This window comes from Leptosomus discolor, chromosome Z (assembly GCF_034619465.1).
Source record: "Leptosomus discolor isolate bLepDis1 chromosome Z, bLepDis1.hap2, whole genome shotgun sequence".
In the NCBI taxonomy this organism is placed as follows: Eukaryota; Metazoa; Chordata; class Aves; order Leptosomiformes; family Leptosomidae; genus Leptosomus; species Leptosomus discolor.
In genome coordinates, this window is record NC_141419.1 from 9,725,157 (window position 1) to 9,741,147 (window position 15,991).

A 15,991-nucleotide genomic window follows, 5' to 3' on the forward strand; every position below is an offset into this window, starting at 1 on the left:
CCATAACAGAGATGGAATAAGACGTCATGGTGACAAGCTGTCAATCAGTACTGGCCCCTCAGTGTATCTCGATGCCATAGGATGGGGTATTGCTTCTCCCATAATAGAGCTGAACTGAGATGCTCCCCCTGACAGCTGCTGCAGCCATACAGAAAATACATTATACAGCCTTTCATTAAAAAAATAAAGAGGACTCATCTCCAGAGCATTTCAATCTTTTCCCATCTATTGAGGGCTGAAAAGATTCGCAGCAAATCACGGATTCCTCTGCTATGGAAATTTCAGGCTTCAGAAACCGTGTGGGTTTTGAGGCCTTCAACAATAATCATAAATAAGAAGACAGAATATCATCTGATAAATCATTACTTAAAGTTATGTATTTAAAGTAATGCATTAAAGTCATTTGCTTCTCCCAGAGTCTCTGCTGTGGCATTGTATACATTTTCATCAGTCTCTGCAGTCACGATGTGTAGTAAATGAATCTAAGCCAGCTGACTGGCTGGAACTGAAAGTTCAAAATTAATTATTCTGCAGGATGCTAACGAAGGTAGCAAAGTGAGATACAGCACTGTGAGATATTGCAGAATGAGCTTACCAGGGTGAAATTTGGAAAAAGGGGACTACATGGCATTGCAGGAAGCGGGGCAGTCACTTGGCTTGGTCTGTGTTTGGTTTTTGCTTTGTTTTCTTCCTGCAGCTTGGTGCCTCCTTCGGTCATTGGGAAACTTGGGTAAAATGTGGAAACGTTTTTGTAAATCACTTCACTTTCATCACAGTATTAGAGCAGAATTATCTCTGTTACAGTACCGTTTCCGATAAGAAGCTTCCAAACCTTGATTGTTATTGTAATAAATGAGGGATGGTGCCAACATGCTTTTGAATTATAACAGTGCTATCTATAACACCGTCTCTGCCACCCTCAGCTTGTAAGCACATAAGCAGGGGGTTGAGTGTGTGCTGATTAAAATTGACCATCAGTATTTTTAAGCTGTGTTTCTGATGATTAACACATTAAAAATGATAAAAATTTGTTAACCATTATCCTATGATAACATGCATGCGTGTATCCATATGTAGGCAGCCTGTGGGGTACCATACTTAAGGTCAGACCTTTGCTGTAAACAGTAAATGGTCACTTGTTGGGGCTTGTGAAATTAATATCAGAATGTGATTTAACTATTACCATTGCCTTACTAATAAAAAGACAGAGATCTGTAGTATATGTCGAACATTTTACTGGATAGGTTATCTGTGTGTAAACATACTGTAGTTTTTGCAAGCTGATGTTTAATATTGCATTTAAGCAGCACCTGTGTGTTTCAGATCAGTGATGTTATTTGTTCTGGTTTTCCTTAACAGTCGATTTTGCCTTCATAATAAATTAAAGAGTCGTTGACTTGGCATTTTACCTGGTGTTTGCGTTTTCTAGAAATCTGGACGTGATCGTGAGCCGTGGAAAAGGCTTCAGCTGCACTACATTAAAATTTTAGACAGGGCCACAGGCATTAAATGCATTAGTTCAGATTTCTAAATACTTAAAAATAAAGGTACCTGCTAGTATTTATGAACAAAACTTGCAAAACCAACCAGAAATTAGGCCACATACATGTATGATTTAAAATGGATTTGAAAATCTAATTTTAGTCTCCTGTTCTGGAGTTCTTCCCCCAGGTTATGTAAAAACCTGATGATAATGCCAGGTTTGTTATTAATTGATTGCAGATTCAAAGTTGCACTTGATGTTCTATCATTTGAAATTCTGTAACTTTTAAATTGTGTTTGGAGTTAGAGCTTGAGAATTTTAGCATATCTCACCTAACTGGTGCAATACTCCCAGTTGTTTAGTTTTAGTTATTTGGAAAAAAAAAAGCAGCAACAGACCACATTTTGCAGGCAGCTTTCTAAAACTGTGTTGGATGGGCAAATGCAAGTGATAGTCTACTCTTTCATTCTTTCTTCCACTTTTTAATATATGTAGATATTGCAGAAATTTAAATTAAAAAAAAATATAGTAAGAACTTTCTGCCATGGAATTGGAACCATCTTTTAATTCTTTTTTTTGATCTTTTTTGCGTGTGATTGTTATGGAAATTATTAAGTTGTTGTAATCCTCTTTTGATTGTTTTTGTCCATGTTACTTGCAAGCTATATGTAAGCTTATATATGCCTATGTGCTATGTGCAAGCTTGTGTATAATCATCAACTACAACAAAAACAATATTGGCCCCCAGTCACTGTTCAAAATATTATTGGAGCCATCAAAGGGCAGATGTAAGCATAGATCTCACAAAATTATTCAGGAAAAGGTATTTGTATTAAATTTGTTAATACACTGCTATCATTTAAAATTTTGATGGACGGTTGTTCATGTACTGTTACGGGATTAATTCAGCAGAATTACTGTTATATTTAATCATTCATATTCTAATTTTTCCTTTGTTTTTTTTCATTGGTAAGTTTAAGTTGCACATACTGAAAGAAGCACTGACAGCTGTACGTGCTTCAGGAAATTATATTTAAAAGTATGAGTACGTTAGACAGAATTACACTAACTTATATGTGGGCTAGGGAGGAGACCATCAGTATTGCTTTCAGTTTGTCTTTTTTACAATCCAGAATTATTTTTCTTTTTCTTATTTTTTTTTTAGAGTCCAATGGCGATGTTCCGTAACATGAAGGATGTGGGATTTCTTCAGGTGAAGGTCATCAGGGCAGAAGCATTGATGGCAGCTGATGTCACAGGCAAGGATTCATTTACTTTCTGTGACAGTAAATACTGTTTTAAGACTGGGCCTTTTTAGAAATGGGAAAAAATAATATGTTTAAAACAGAAGTTTGTCTAGAGGTTTATAGTCTGTTTGTGCAGACTCACCTTCTGCTTATTAAGGAAGAAATCTTCAGGCAAACAAACGAAACTTTTATAAGCAAAGGCAGCAAGCCATTCTAATGCTAGCAGACCCCTGCGTGGGTTATTTCTCAGAACGGTGAAGTATCCATTTTTCTCCATCAGACATCCTGGAAAAAACACACAGGAAAGACTTCTTTCTCTAGTTGATAAAAATACACAAAATTACCCAAATTAAAGCTGAATTCCAGAGGACAAGGCAAATAAAAGGTGCTAGACTTAGATACTACTTTAAAGTTGTCACCAAGAGAACTGCTTGATATCTTCCAGATATTTAGCAAGACTGCTGTTGGTTTCAGACATTTGAAATAAATGCAGTTAACTATAACTGCTGCTTATTTGTTTACGAAGGGAAATAAGATTATTTTTTTTATTTTCTATTTTATGTAATGTAAGCCAAACGTATAATTAAACCTTTTACTTTTCAAAATAAAGTATTTCAGCCATACTGACCATGTTTCTCCAGAAATGTCCAATTATCTCCTGTAAGTACAATCACCTTCACACTGCATAAGTTGAATGGAACAAAATGAGCTGCTTCTGTGTCAGAAAATAGCTGGCTCTGCTTTAAAAAAGGAAAAAAAAAAAAAAAAAAGAAAAAAAAAAGGAAACTATACTAATCTAGCTGGTTTAACTGCAATTTGGACATAAATGTTCTGTTACAGAAACAGAAGTAGATATATAGCAACATACTCACTTTTTAATAGTTTTTTGTAAATTAGCATGAATACCAGTAATTTTTTTTTTTTTCTCAGACAAGGTAACAGAGCAAACATTTTATTGCTGAAACTGATCATCCAGCTTGTGGCACACAAAATAACAGATTCTATTTTTGGGGAGGTTGGAGAAATGCTTCTAAAGATTCCTCACTCGGCTTTGACCTTATAATCCGGTGTGGTCTGAACAGAGAGAGAGATTAAGTTATTCAGGGGCAAATGGGATAATTCAGTCCCTGACCTCGTTCGGTCTTCGACTTTTCCAGATCAACATGTCATTTGTGCTGGTTGAACAAATTTTTTGGAAATACGTTTGATTCAATTAAAGATGTACAGAGCTACCAAAATTTTCAGACATTGCATTTAGAACGATGGTCAGGAAGAGGAGGAAGAGCACTCCATACCTTCCTGTGTCCTGCATACTTTGTTCATTAGCAAGCAAAACACTTATATGGCAGATATGTTTTGTAAGATGGCTGTGCATTCCAGACATTGCAGAAATCGTTGTATACTTTGGACAAAAAGTTTGAAAAGAGGACAAAGGGGTTTTATTGACTACTGTAGTAATTTATAGCTATTTTTGGTAACTTGTGGATGTGTACAGATCATTCTTTTCAGATTGAATTTTGAATAGTAATATTTAGAAATAACTCAAAGTACTTACTTGGTGATTGTCAATAAGTCACGTTTGCAAAAACTCCGTAAAACTTGACCCTCCACTTTTATTCAACTGAACGATACTTTACTAGTCAGGGTGGAGAGTGCTGTCGTCAGTGGTATAACTTACACAACTCAAGGATGGCTTGTTTGAGTAAAAGCTAAGGACTGGTTTGCTCTTACTATATCGTTTTTTTCAGAGTTAATCTTTTGCCCTCTCTTGAGTTTGAGAAGTACCTGAAACACCTGTATGATACCTGTGTGGTTTGCTCTGTTTCCTGTCTGCTGAGTGTATCCCATTTCACTTTCAGGAATCTTTTCATGTGAGGTAATAAATCAAAATTTATTAGTTTGGGCTGAATGGATTTTAAAAATCCTTAATATTCCATCATTAAGTATAAGCATAGACAGAAAAAGATTTCTGTAATCTTTTAAGTAGTCATCAATCTTACTACACTTGCAAGGATTTTTTTTTCCTTTCAAAATGTGAAATTTTTCTTTTGTTACCATACATTCATTGAGCAGCATTGTAATACTGTATTAACTCTGTGTGAATAAAGAGCAATTGAGACTCCTGTTGAATGAATGAGTAAAAAGCACAAATTACTTTTTAATGAAACCCTCAATTCTTCTCCTTTCAACAGAAAGCCCATAGCTGTGTTCAGCTGAATACTACTACAGTAGGTCACTTCAGTTAAGCCCCTAATAAACTGTTGATAGTTGAGGGCAGTTTTTTCTCCAGTCTCAATAGCCCAGTGTTGGGCAGTGCACTTCAAATCGTTAAGGTTAGCACATATTTTTTTTTAAAGAAGCGAGACATTAAGGGTGGTGGTTTAGGGCTCAGTTTACAAACCCCACCCCCCCCATACACATGCACTGAACAAGATGCCAGCGTGGGCTGAAACTTCAGTGAAGTTTTGGGCAAGGGGGCTAGTGGGCACTACCAGTTTGAAAATGGGGCGCTGCTCGTGCGTGCCATAACTGGGTTTTAAAAATACACCAGAAAAGAAGAAAGTGAGACTTCTCCTCACTCAGTCTGCTTGCAAGGGAGCGTAGGAAAGGGAGGATGACTGTGGGGTTGAGAGATTCCCTACCAGTGCTTAAAAGTGTACCTTGATTTTGGGGAGAGCTGAGAAACATCTTCCAGGACCAGGGCCTTTCAGAGAATTGCCAGGTCTACGAGGATGTTTCCCCCAGAGAAAACAGAGTCTTTCCACAGTCAAAACACAATTTTAGGGCTTCCACCACTGCAAAATGACATTCTATTGGAACTTGTGGCAAATACCCTTTCTTGGAAAACACATATTTTTTAGTATGTTATTTTTAAACTATAATCTAACAAATGGAAAGACATTTGAGTGTGGTGTTTACTTTTCCCTCCTCTTTCTGATTAGAAAGTTTCATTTAAACCTTCCATTGTGTTGTAGCTACTCAGTGCAAGGCTGTTTTCTCCCTAAATCCTCAGCTGAAAGAAGTTATATTTTCACCTTTCCCCACATCATTGCTCACTTGTGGTTCCTCTGGGAGGCAGGCAGACCTTCTCGAGGGTTCAGCTGCTTGCAGAGACCTGGCATAGCAGCACGTGTGCCCGCAGTATTTTAGATGATGAAATACTCTGATGGTGCAGTAAAATGTAAAGTGGAATGGACTCACCGTGCCAGCTGGCCTCTGAAATTAATACACACTGTGTTCACCTAACCCGTGTGAGTTCTGGAAAGCAACAGACCCTTCACCATGATATAGTGCCAGTTTAGGCAATAGTCAGGTAAGCATGTTCCTTCTGCAACACAGTTGGGCGTAGGTGGTTGCAGTAGAAGGCTGCTGGCTTTGCAGGCAGTGCTTGCATCTCCTTTACTGGGGCAGATGCATTCCTCCTTTTCCCTGTACCATGAAATAAAACTCAAAACCTCTGCCTTATTATTGACGAAAAGCAAGCAGGATGGGAACAGATGTGCCATGGGTTTGATCAACTTCAGCAAAAGTCCTATTATTTTAAGGAATAATAGTTAGCAACTCTGATTCATTAGCAGAGCAAAATCCAAGCTCCATGTGACGGCCTGCCTAGAAAACAGTTTGTTTTGCTGTCTTTGGGCTTTAATTAAGATGTGCTCAATTCTAGCCCCCTGGCTCCCCTCTCCCCCTGCCCCCACCCTGCTTGCTGTGTCACAGACCGGCGATCAGACGCTTTCAGATGGTCCAGCCCATGACTTTGACCTTCTGCGCGGTCCGGCGTTCCCTGGGGAACCGTTCAGCTCATGAGGTCTGATTTCACACTTCCAGGATGCCTCGGCTCTCTTAACAATGACAGGGAGACAAAGCCCTTTAGAGCCAGCCGCATGGGGACTTGTTTAAATTGGAAACTAGAGAGGAGTCAAGGAACAAGGTTACAGGCTACAGAATAGTGCTTTTAATAAAGAGCTCACAGCTCTGGTTCAGCTCAAAGAGGGCTACCTCTGTACAATTAATTGAGACATTTATCTGGAGCATCTTAGGCCTCTACTTTCTCACAGAATTATGTGATAAATATCAGCTAAGAGGCAAATGAGATGTGCATGAAATGAATTTTTAACACTTTGATTACTGTGTCTCCAGTCTTCATTAGAAGTAAATTTATTTGTATTTCTGACCTCATTATTAATCAATTGTCTGTGTTTTTTTGTGGGTACGGTGATTTCAGAACCTGGTATATCAGGCAGATTTTACTACAGAGCTTGGCAATATTTCGGTTTTACAGTCAAAGGCTTTTCAGGCTTCTCCTCCTCTGAAGAACAGGAACTAAGCATAGAAAATGAGGCAGAAATTTTTTTTTCTTCTTTTTCAGTTTTATGTCTGGGATTCAGCCTCTGTTGTAAGACAATTCTATGTTAAAATTTTGACTAAAGTACTTGAAAGTAGGATGAAGGTACCAAGATGGCTAAATGCGCAGAATGTAAATGAGTTTTCTAAAGTCTGTTCTACTAAAATGTCCTAATACCACATGTTCAAAAATAGTCTTTGAAATTGTTCTCCAAATGCTAGGAAGTGTCAGAGTGATGTACACAAACGTTAAATTCGCAAAGATATGGAAGCCCATGCATGTAAAATTGAAGGAATAAATTCAGAGGCCCTTTGGAAATATGGTTCCAAAAGTAATTTGCTCTATCAATTAGTGCAACCAGATTTCAATATACACTTGAATTATCTTCACAAAGTACAGAAATCTACTAGATGGGCAGTATGCTTTGCTAGATAAAATCTCACCTGGTCCTATCGTACAGGTCGCCTAAAGACATCAGTCCAGTACCATGTACTGCAAACCTACATTTTTAAAAGAAAGTAGCAGTTTCAGGATACTAATGGCAAAATTAGGATTTAAGAGACATTTTTCTTTAACAGTAACATTTAGAATTAAATATACAGTGAAAGGATGACTTGTGATTATTAACATTATAGGGTTTTTTCTGTAAATATTCTGTGGAAATGAGTTTAACACGGTTGTGGCACTACACTGAATAGCCTGGTGAGATATCTCACACGTGCATGATACCAGTCCATTGCAACATGTTTGTGGCAGCACTGTGAAAGAGGAATTATCATTTCCATTTTAAAGATGGAAAACTAATAAAGGTTAACTGACTCAGCTAAGGCCAACAGAGCAAGTCCTTGTCAAAGCTGGCATTTGGCTTGGGTCCTGTACTTAATCCATTAGATAAGGCAGCTTCTCATGCTATTGAGCCATTCCTCCTCCTGGCCAAAGGTCAGACTGACTGCTCTGTTGCAAGCAGCTGGCTGGCAGGGAGCTTGGAACAACATTACTGACATTAGCGTCTGCATGAGTGGCACTGCCCCCCAGAGTCATGAACTGGCTGTCTTGTCTTCCCAAAAAATAAAGGCCTTTTTTTGGCTGTGGAGACTTAGATCTGTAATGGACAGGCATGGCCAGCGGTAGGGGAGATCTGTAATAGCCTATGAAATATTCAAACAATATTTCAGCTTTCATAACCACATTAAACTTGATTGAACTTTGTGAAGTTGTGGTTTGTGAACTTGACTTTTAGAAGTAGAAATGGAATTGAAATCTCTTATTAAATTTTTAAACTATCCAAAACATTTTTTAGTAGTCTTTTTGATTCTAGTTCAGCTTTGATAATGTAATTTGAACAATGCAAAAACTCCTGTAATACTTTATTCAGAATGTTAGCGATTTGCTTAAAATCAGTTCATGGTCTAGCCGATGCTGGAGTTGACTTTCTATCAGTTTGTGTAACTTCACAGACTGATCAGTGGCAGGTAAATGCTAAAAATCAATCTGTGTTTAGCCTGCCATATTGTTCCTTCTGTTGAGAAAACTGTTGAAGAAACAAAGCTAGGAAATTGTTTGGGTCTCTGGTTGTATACTGAAGCAATGCATGCTTTCTATAGCCATGGCAGAAGTATCTCCACAGCACTCATGAGGAGCTAGCCCCATGCTGTCTGCTGTCCTTTGCAAGTTAATCCTTAGAAAGGCAGTAGGTTTTTTCAGGGGACACGTAGGTCTGCCATGTGCTCCTCGGCTTGCATCTACTCTGAAAAACAATTGCATCAATGGTGGTTCCCTGTAAGAGTTCATGGCAGCTCTGATTAAGAAAGAGAGCATTGTTCTACAGCAACTGGTGCTCTTTCTGATTTTTTTTTATTTTCTCTCCTACAAACTGGATTTTCAAAGGTTGAAAACAGAAAATGATGTTTATGACTGTACGCAGGTGGGTTTTTGCTGTCTAAAATACAGAATCATCTTACTGCATGAAACATGGATGTTGCCGTGTGTTTGTTTACTAGTCTTCTTTTTTACAATATTAACTGAATAATATGCAGGTGACATGCAGTTTTCTGGAGACAATGCGTGTATTTGGTAGAGTTTTATAACAAAAGGATGTCACAGTTTAACTTGTACAAAATATGTTAAAACTTAAGCTTTCGTAGCTTTTCAACAAGAAAAACTACTCGTGTACAAGCGGAGCTAGAAAACGAGTACAAAAGCGCAATTATGTTGAATTGAAGTCCCTGTTTGGAAGAGTTGCAGTGCTCCAAAATGGATTTTTTTTCTGGGAAAACAGTCTGCCAAGAATAAAAAAATTTTATTGGACAACTTCCCCCCCCAGGGACCATTGAAGGACATAGCTGCTTAACTTGCCCAGAAATATGAATATCATCATATTGCAGTTTGACAGCTCTAATATTCAGGTAAAGTTCATATTTATACAAACAAAAAATACTGGCAACTGAATTGGTCACATGTCATTTGGTCTCTTGTGAAAAAGCAGCAGTTTTGAAGTTCAATTTGAGGTGATGCCCAACATTTTGTTGTTTTAGCTGCCCACTAGATCAGACAGAGTCCAGCTTACCTCCAGCCTGGAAGATGGACTGCAGTGATATATGTCTGAGACTAGTCCACAATGTCAGCTCACAAGAGTGAGCTAACATCTTTAGTGCTTGCTGATGAGTTCCAGCATAGCGAGCCAGCTGTCTACAAATGTGGAAGTCCTGTGGCCTTTGAACTGGTGGAAAGGGCCTTTCCCAAAAGTTTCCAAGTGAGAAACACAGTAAAGCTCTTAGGCTACTTAAGAAAAAGATAAAGCTTCAGCAGAAGCTAAAATTGTGTAAAAGTTGAGGTTTTGTTGTTTTAATTTTCTAAATATTTCAAGAAGCAATTAAAAATTGTCACTATTTAGGTCTCTCTTCTGCAATGAAAAAGTATGTTTAATGTACTTATATAGGAGAAAAAAGTTGTGGCCAGCCTTCTGAGACCCAGGTAATGAATCTGAGCTTTGAACTAACTTCATTTCTTTTATGAAGGACTTCCTGGGCCTTGGGTGACTTTGAGTTTTGAAGGAAGTTACAAACAAGACCTCTCTAGTTCCTGGTTAGTCTTTCTTGCAGCTTAACCACTGCTGTAGAGTTGGGGTGGTTTCAGTTGATGGGTGTACAGTTCATCCAGGAGCACGTGGTAGTTCTGAGAAGTAAGGTGACAAATAAAAGACTAATGTTTTAATTAATGTGCGTACGGTGTGCAACGTGAGAGACACAGCGCTGATGGAAAGTAAAATGCTTTACTTATTTCTGAGTAAAATAATCTCAATTTGAGCTCTGGTCTTGCCGACTGTCTGAAGATTAGACGCAATACAGCATAGCGCAAACAAGGATATCTGTCAGACTAGATGCAATGTTTGGCATGATAGGTAGAATGGGAAGCTTTAAAAGATAAGTAGTTCTTTAATTTTATTCAGTGGTAGCTTACAGTACGAAATAGATTTTCTTCTAGGGGACATTCTCAGATAGTCCAGGTCAGTAACAGGTAAAGGGAAAAAAAGGTGAGGGAGGTCCATCAAAAGAGAAGCTGCTTTCCCTTCTAGATTCTTATGCATATTACGTAAATGAGCACTTTATTTTTGTCATTTCAGGAGCCCATAGGACTGTACAAGTAGAGTCCAAAAAGCATGAGACATTACAGCAACAGAATGGATTAATGAGATTTGGTTTACTTCTTATTGAGGTTTGCTGCAAGTCTGATTCCAGTAAGATGGAAGGTGCACTTTGCTGGTTTTCACTACCTACATATATCACAAATTCCTTCTAACAATGCTGGGAGTAATAGTGATTAGTCCCACCGAGGCCGTGGGTTTGCTTAAAATCCTAAGTGCTGGTTTCGGAGGTGCTAGGAGCGTGCTTTTAATGTGTAAGTGCCTTAAGGAGGTGGTGGTAGTCTTGCTCCTGCACAGCACTGAGCATATATGTAGGGCTGTATTCAGAAGTGGTTTGTGAATGTGCTTCTGATCAACAGAGTAAAGTACCTCTAAAGTCACCAGAACAGTCACTGGAGGCCGATGAAAGGCGCAGAGCAGGGAGCTCCTCAGTAGACACAGGGATTTTGGTGGCATTTATTGACATATGACAGGTGATACACAGTGATATGTGATGGTCGTGATTTAGTCTGTAGTGAACGGCATGTTTGTGATGACAGCATGACTTAGAATGATGTAATTGAGCTTAGGAAGCACAAGCCTCGTCAAAGGTTTTTAAGAGTACTCTGAGAACTGCTAGATGGACAGCACTTTTCTGAACACATGTGGTTCTTTTATATAAAAAAAAAAAAGGAACACCGTTTATCCACCTCTTGTTCAAAATTGCTGGTTGCATTAAGTAGACAGAAGTTGTCTGAGGCTGCCTTGATTAGAGCACTTGTGCGAAAGGTACTGGTTTTGAATAACATAGTGATGAATATACGTTGTAAGATCCTGGATTTCCTTGGTCCTCCTAGAGACCAAGGAGACCTAAGGAAGATGTCTTTTAATATTTTAGTGCTCTCCTAAGGCTTTTGTTGGGAATGATCCCATTATTTTGAACACTCTTCAATGCAGCAGGTTGCCATGGCTGTCAGTGAGAGTTAAGATTGCAGTTATTGTTTCTAATAATGAGAACTTAAAAGATGACAGATGGATATGAGTTTAACCAAATACTTGTACATTGCTCTGGCTTTGTCTTTCTGGATCATGTTCACTTATTTGGATTGGTATCCAAATAATGTTTGCACATACCATATGTTCAGCACATCAGCGGAGAGTGCCGCCTTTCAGATACCTGGCTTGGTTATGAGTGTCTTAGCATATGGAAGAAGTGCCCATAGGCGATGGTGAAGGGCTTTGCGTATGGGAGCTTCATAGCCTTCTCATATAGTAAAGACAGCATTCCTTACTAGAGATGTTCACAGCCGGGAAACTTCTACTTGTCAACCGTGATATTTGGGCCTTCCCTTGTACCGTCTCACAATATCTCCTTTTGTCAAATTTGGTCTCGAACTGTTTCAGGTTATAGGGGGTAAGAGACATGAAATGTTGAGTGTGAGAAGGGGATTCTTTTATTTCTGAAACCCGTTTTTCTTTGGTTTGATCGAGGACCTCTGTGGTTGATGTTACATATTATTTAGTTTTCTTAAGTGGATTGATAGCCATATAAATCTATAAGGAGAGTCATTGAGAAAGTGCATGTCAACAGATGCAGAAAATAAATGAATGTAGTAAATACTTTCTCTTTGTTTACAGAAGGTGGCCTTTAGACATGGCAGTGTGCTTTGCTGTGTCTGTATACAATGAATAAACAGAAATCACATTGTACCGTCATATGCGAATATGGTTGATGATACTTTAAAAAAGGATATACATATATACCTAGTATCATCTAGCTCACCTGCTGTGTCAGCTCTGCTTTGTTGTTTTAACTGTCTTCTGGGTGTTTCTTTTTCAAATACTGAAACCTAAAGAATCTAAATAAATACTTTTGAGATTCCTACTACCTTTTAGGCTTGTGCAGTAGGAAAACATTAAGATGTGTGGTATGTCCATCTCTGCTGACTAATGAATTAATCATTTTTCAAGTTTAATGGGAAAGATTCAGTGGTATATTGTTTTCTATAGAAGGTAAACATCAACTCTAATTCACAGTGCGTTTAAAACAATTATTCTTTATCATTAAAGTTAATAATATGCACATTAACCTCTGATGTAGTCTGAATCGATACTGCAGTTTGGGAGATGTGACCCCTGGACAGCTTTGTCTAAATATTGATTTCATTGTCATTTGTATAAGGTACGAAACAAATTACATGCCTCCCTAATATCATTAATGTAGCCCCATTGAGCTACTCAATTTATGGCTTCTTATAATGCATGACAAAGCATTATGGCATTATTGAAGACATTCTGAAACACAATTGCTTAGTGTGCTGGATTTGATTGTGGAAGTCCAGTGCCAACACTCAATAATTTTCGAACAGTTTGCTGTCCAAAGAAAGTCCAGAGACAAGAACAAGCCACTCTGTAGTATGCAGCTTAGTTGTTGATTCCCATCTGCAGCAATTTCTTCTACAGCTTTCTATGTATGTATTTGTAGCCTTACATGAAAATAATTGCATATGCTTGTGTTCTGTGCCAAAGGCAAATGTTGTTCGCTCCGATTACTGGAGGAAATCAAAATAGGTAGGAGGGATAGCATCTCTATGTCTTGGCCAGCATTTAAATTGATTGTTGTAATTTGGAATATGATTAAATAATTTACTCCACACTGTGATTTCTTCAGTTTATTGCCTCTTTATTGCAACTGTCTTCTCACCATGCCCCTCATGTTTTTGTTATTGCTCCTTCCATTGTAGCTATTCCTCAGATCTTCCTTGCAACACTTTCTTCAACACCTTCACAAAACACCGAAATCCTGGAGATACCCACCTTCCCCTTTTTTTTGCTTTCTTCCTCTTCAGAGAGCTTCTTTTTTACATAAACAAGCTGTTCTTAAGCACTAGGTTCAGGTGTCTACTTTCCTTCTTCTCTTTCCAAACACAAACCTTGGCTTCGTGGATATCTAAGAAAAAACTTAGTATTAAGTTTCATGTCTTTCCTCTAAACTTTCAGTTGGGATGATTTTTCTTGCTCTTTGCTTGGTATCTAAGCACTGCTCACCTGCAGTTGTTGGCTGTAAACTGCTTATTTCACATTCAGGGGCATGCACAGACACATACTTCCTTTCTGCATTCTTTTTCTTTAGCTTAAAAAAAAAAAAAAACACAACCAAAACAAAACAAAAACCACCCCACAAAAAACACAACAAAATCCCTTCCATATCCAGTCTGGGATACTGCTTCTATTATCTACATATTACATTTTCAAAGCAGCATCTTCATACTTTCTCCTGTGGTGGCTTTCATGCTGAGGGACCTTCTTGTAAATATATGCAAAGCTACTTCATTTTACTTTAATGTATACAAAAATCTCAACTGCGTTTGAGCTTCTGCTGTGCTGAGGCTACAGCCCATCATTCCAGCTGATATCGTCTCATTGTTTAATTGTACTTGCCCATTTTCTCTGGTGTTAGGCTTTTATCTGAGACTGTCTTTAAGGCTTTTTGATTTTGGGGAGAGGATTTGTACAGCGTGAAACATGTAGGGCATAGTAATCTTTGGATAAGTATCATAGGTGCTATGTTATTACAAATAATATGGAATAATACATTTCCTACACACCAAAGTGCCCTAATTATGTTATCATTGCAGTCAATGTAGGATCGGCACCATTAAAGTAAAGTTCTCTTAGCTGTCTCAGAAGGGTGCTTGGCACCTTTTAGGAACATGCTGATTTTTCATCAGAAAAGTCTGTGTGGTGATTTCTTTTCTTTTCTTTTCTTTTCTTTTCTTTTTTGTTTTTAAAGAAAAAAAAGATGTTCTTTTAGGATTACAGAGATGAACAGCTTGTTATGATCATCTTGAATATAATGCAGACCATAGGACTTCCCTGAATTAATTCCCGAGAGAATTACAGTGCAGCTTAGGAAAAGAAAAAAAAAAAAGCAAACCCAAAACTAATTTTTATTTAAACCTTACTCATGGTGGGTTTTCCTAGTTCATAAATTTTGTTCCAAATTTTATCTTATAGGTAAAAGTGACCCATTTTGTGTAGTTGAATTGAACAATGACAGACTGCTGACACATACCATCTACAAGAACCTCAATCCGGAATGGAACAAAATCTTCACATTGTAGGTGTTTGGGTTTTGTGAGTGTTTGGGGGCGGTGGGATTTGGGGTTTCTTGGGGTTTTTTTGAGGGATAGAGTTTTGAGGGGATATACATGTGAATCGAAGATACCTACTGCTGATTCTGAAGAAGGATATTGATGACATACTGATATTTCTAAACCAAACAGCTGAATATTTTTGAGGATTAAAAAAGTGGAAAAAATTAGAGATACCATTTTAAAGTTAAAAAGTGAGATCTCTTTCTTGGAAACCAGATATGAGTAATGCTAAGGACTCCTGCTAGCTTCAGTGAGAGTTTTGAGGGCCAAATCCATCACGTGGGATTTGGCCGTGAAGTTTTGGGTCGAAAAAAGGATATTGTGGTTATGACCTTCATTAAAATGTGGGTTTTGACATTAATAAACATTAGGTAACTATACCAAAGAAGGAATTTAAAATGCATTCATACTTCTGTGAATTATAATCAGGTGCTTTCCACTTGTTCTTTCCTTTTACCAGCTGTGCTTCTGTCAATACCTTCTAGTGCAATAGTAGTGCTGCGCTGCTGTTGGGTACATGCAGTCTTAAACGTTTCATTTATTGGGCAGTGACGTGGTTGGGTTTTTTCATCCTTCTGTTATTTTGAAGACAGTAAAAGACTCTGACAAAATAGGAAAAAGTCTTCCACAAACAAAATACTCCTGTTATTTGTCTTGCTCAGTTGACATCTTTTTCTCCTTGCTTCTGTCTGACTGCAGTGCAACACCAGTGAGTAGAAAACAGATCAGTTGCAGGTTTCTCTGATGCTGAAATCGGCTAACAGTCCACTGCAAAACTAGTAGAAGCTTTAGCTTTGGGTACACTTATTTCACTTTATCATAAATGAAAATGCTATATTTTCCTCTTGATCTCAAAACAGTCTGATTTTAATTTTCTTTCCTTTTCCCTTCTAAATTTGTCATTCATATATTTGGCATCCATAGCTTTTCTTACCCTGCAGTAAGCTCTCAGGAATGAACTCAGAACAAAAGAAAAAAAAACCTCACAACAGTGATACTTCTCATTAGCTTGTTAACATAGTTCTCATTTGTGTATCTGCAGAACCACATTAAATTCTTCATTAATTTATTTTTGATTATCTACAAATAGAGCCAATAGCTAATCAACCTCTACTGCTTGACAGTGTTCACTGCATA

The 15,991-nt window shown here is 37.9% G+C and overlaps 1 protein-coding gene across 2 annotated transcripts in view; it reads left to right on the plus strand.

The window, feature by feature from the left end:
- The window catches only part of MCTP1 (multiple C2 and transmembrane domain containing 1), a 285,371-nt gene that overhangs the window by 172,883 nt on the left and 96,497 nt on the right, over positions 1–15,991 (plus strand). For both annotated transcript variants that reach the window (XM_086480292.1, XM_086480293.1), the window contains 2 exons: positions 2,649–2,742; positions 14,715–14,817. In XM_086480292.1, the coding sequence (XP_086336418.1) occupies positions 2,649–2,742; positions 14,715–14,817 (197 nt within the window). The remainder of the gene's footprint in view (positions 1–2,648; positions 2,743–14,714; positions 14,818–15,991) is intronic.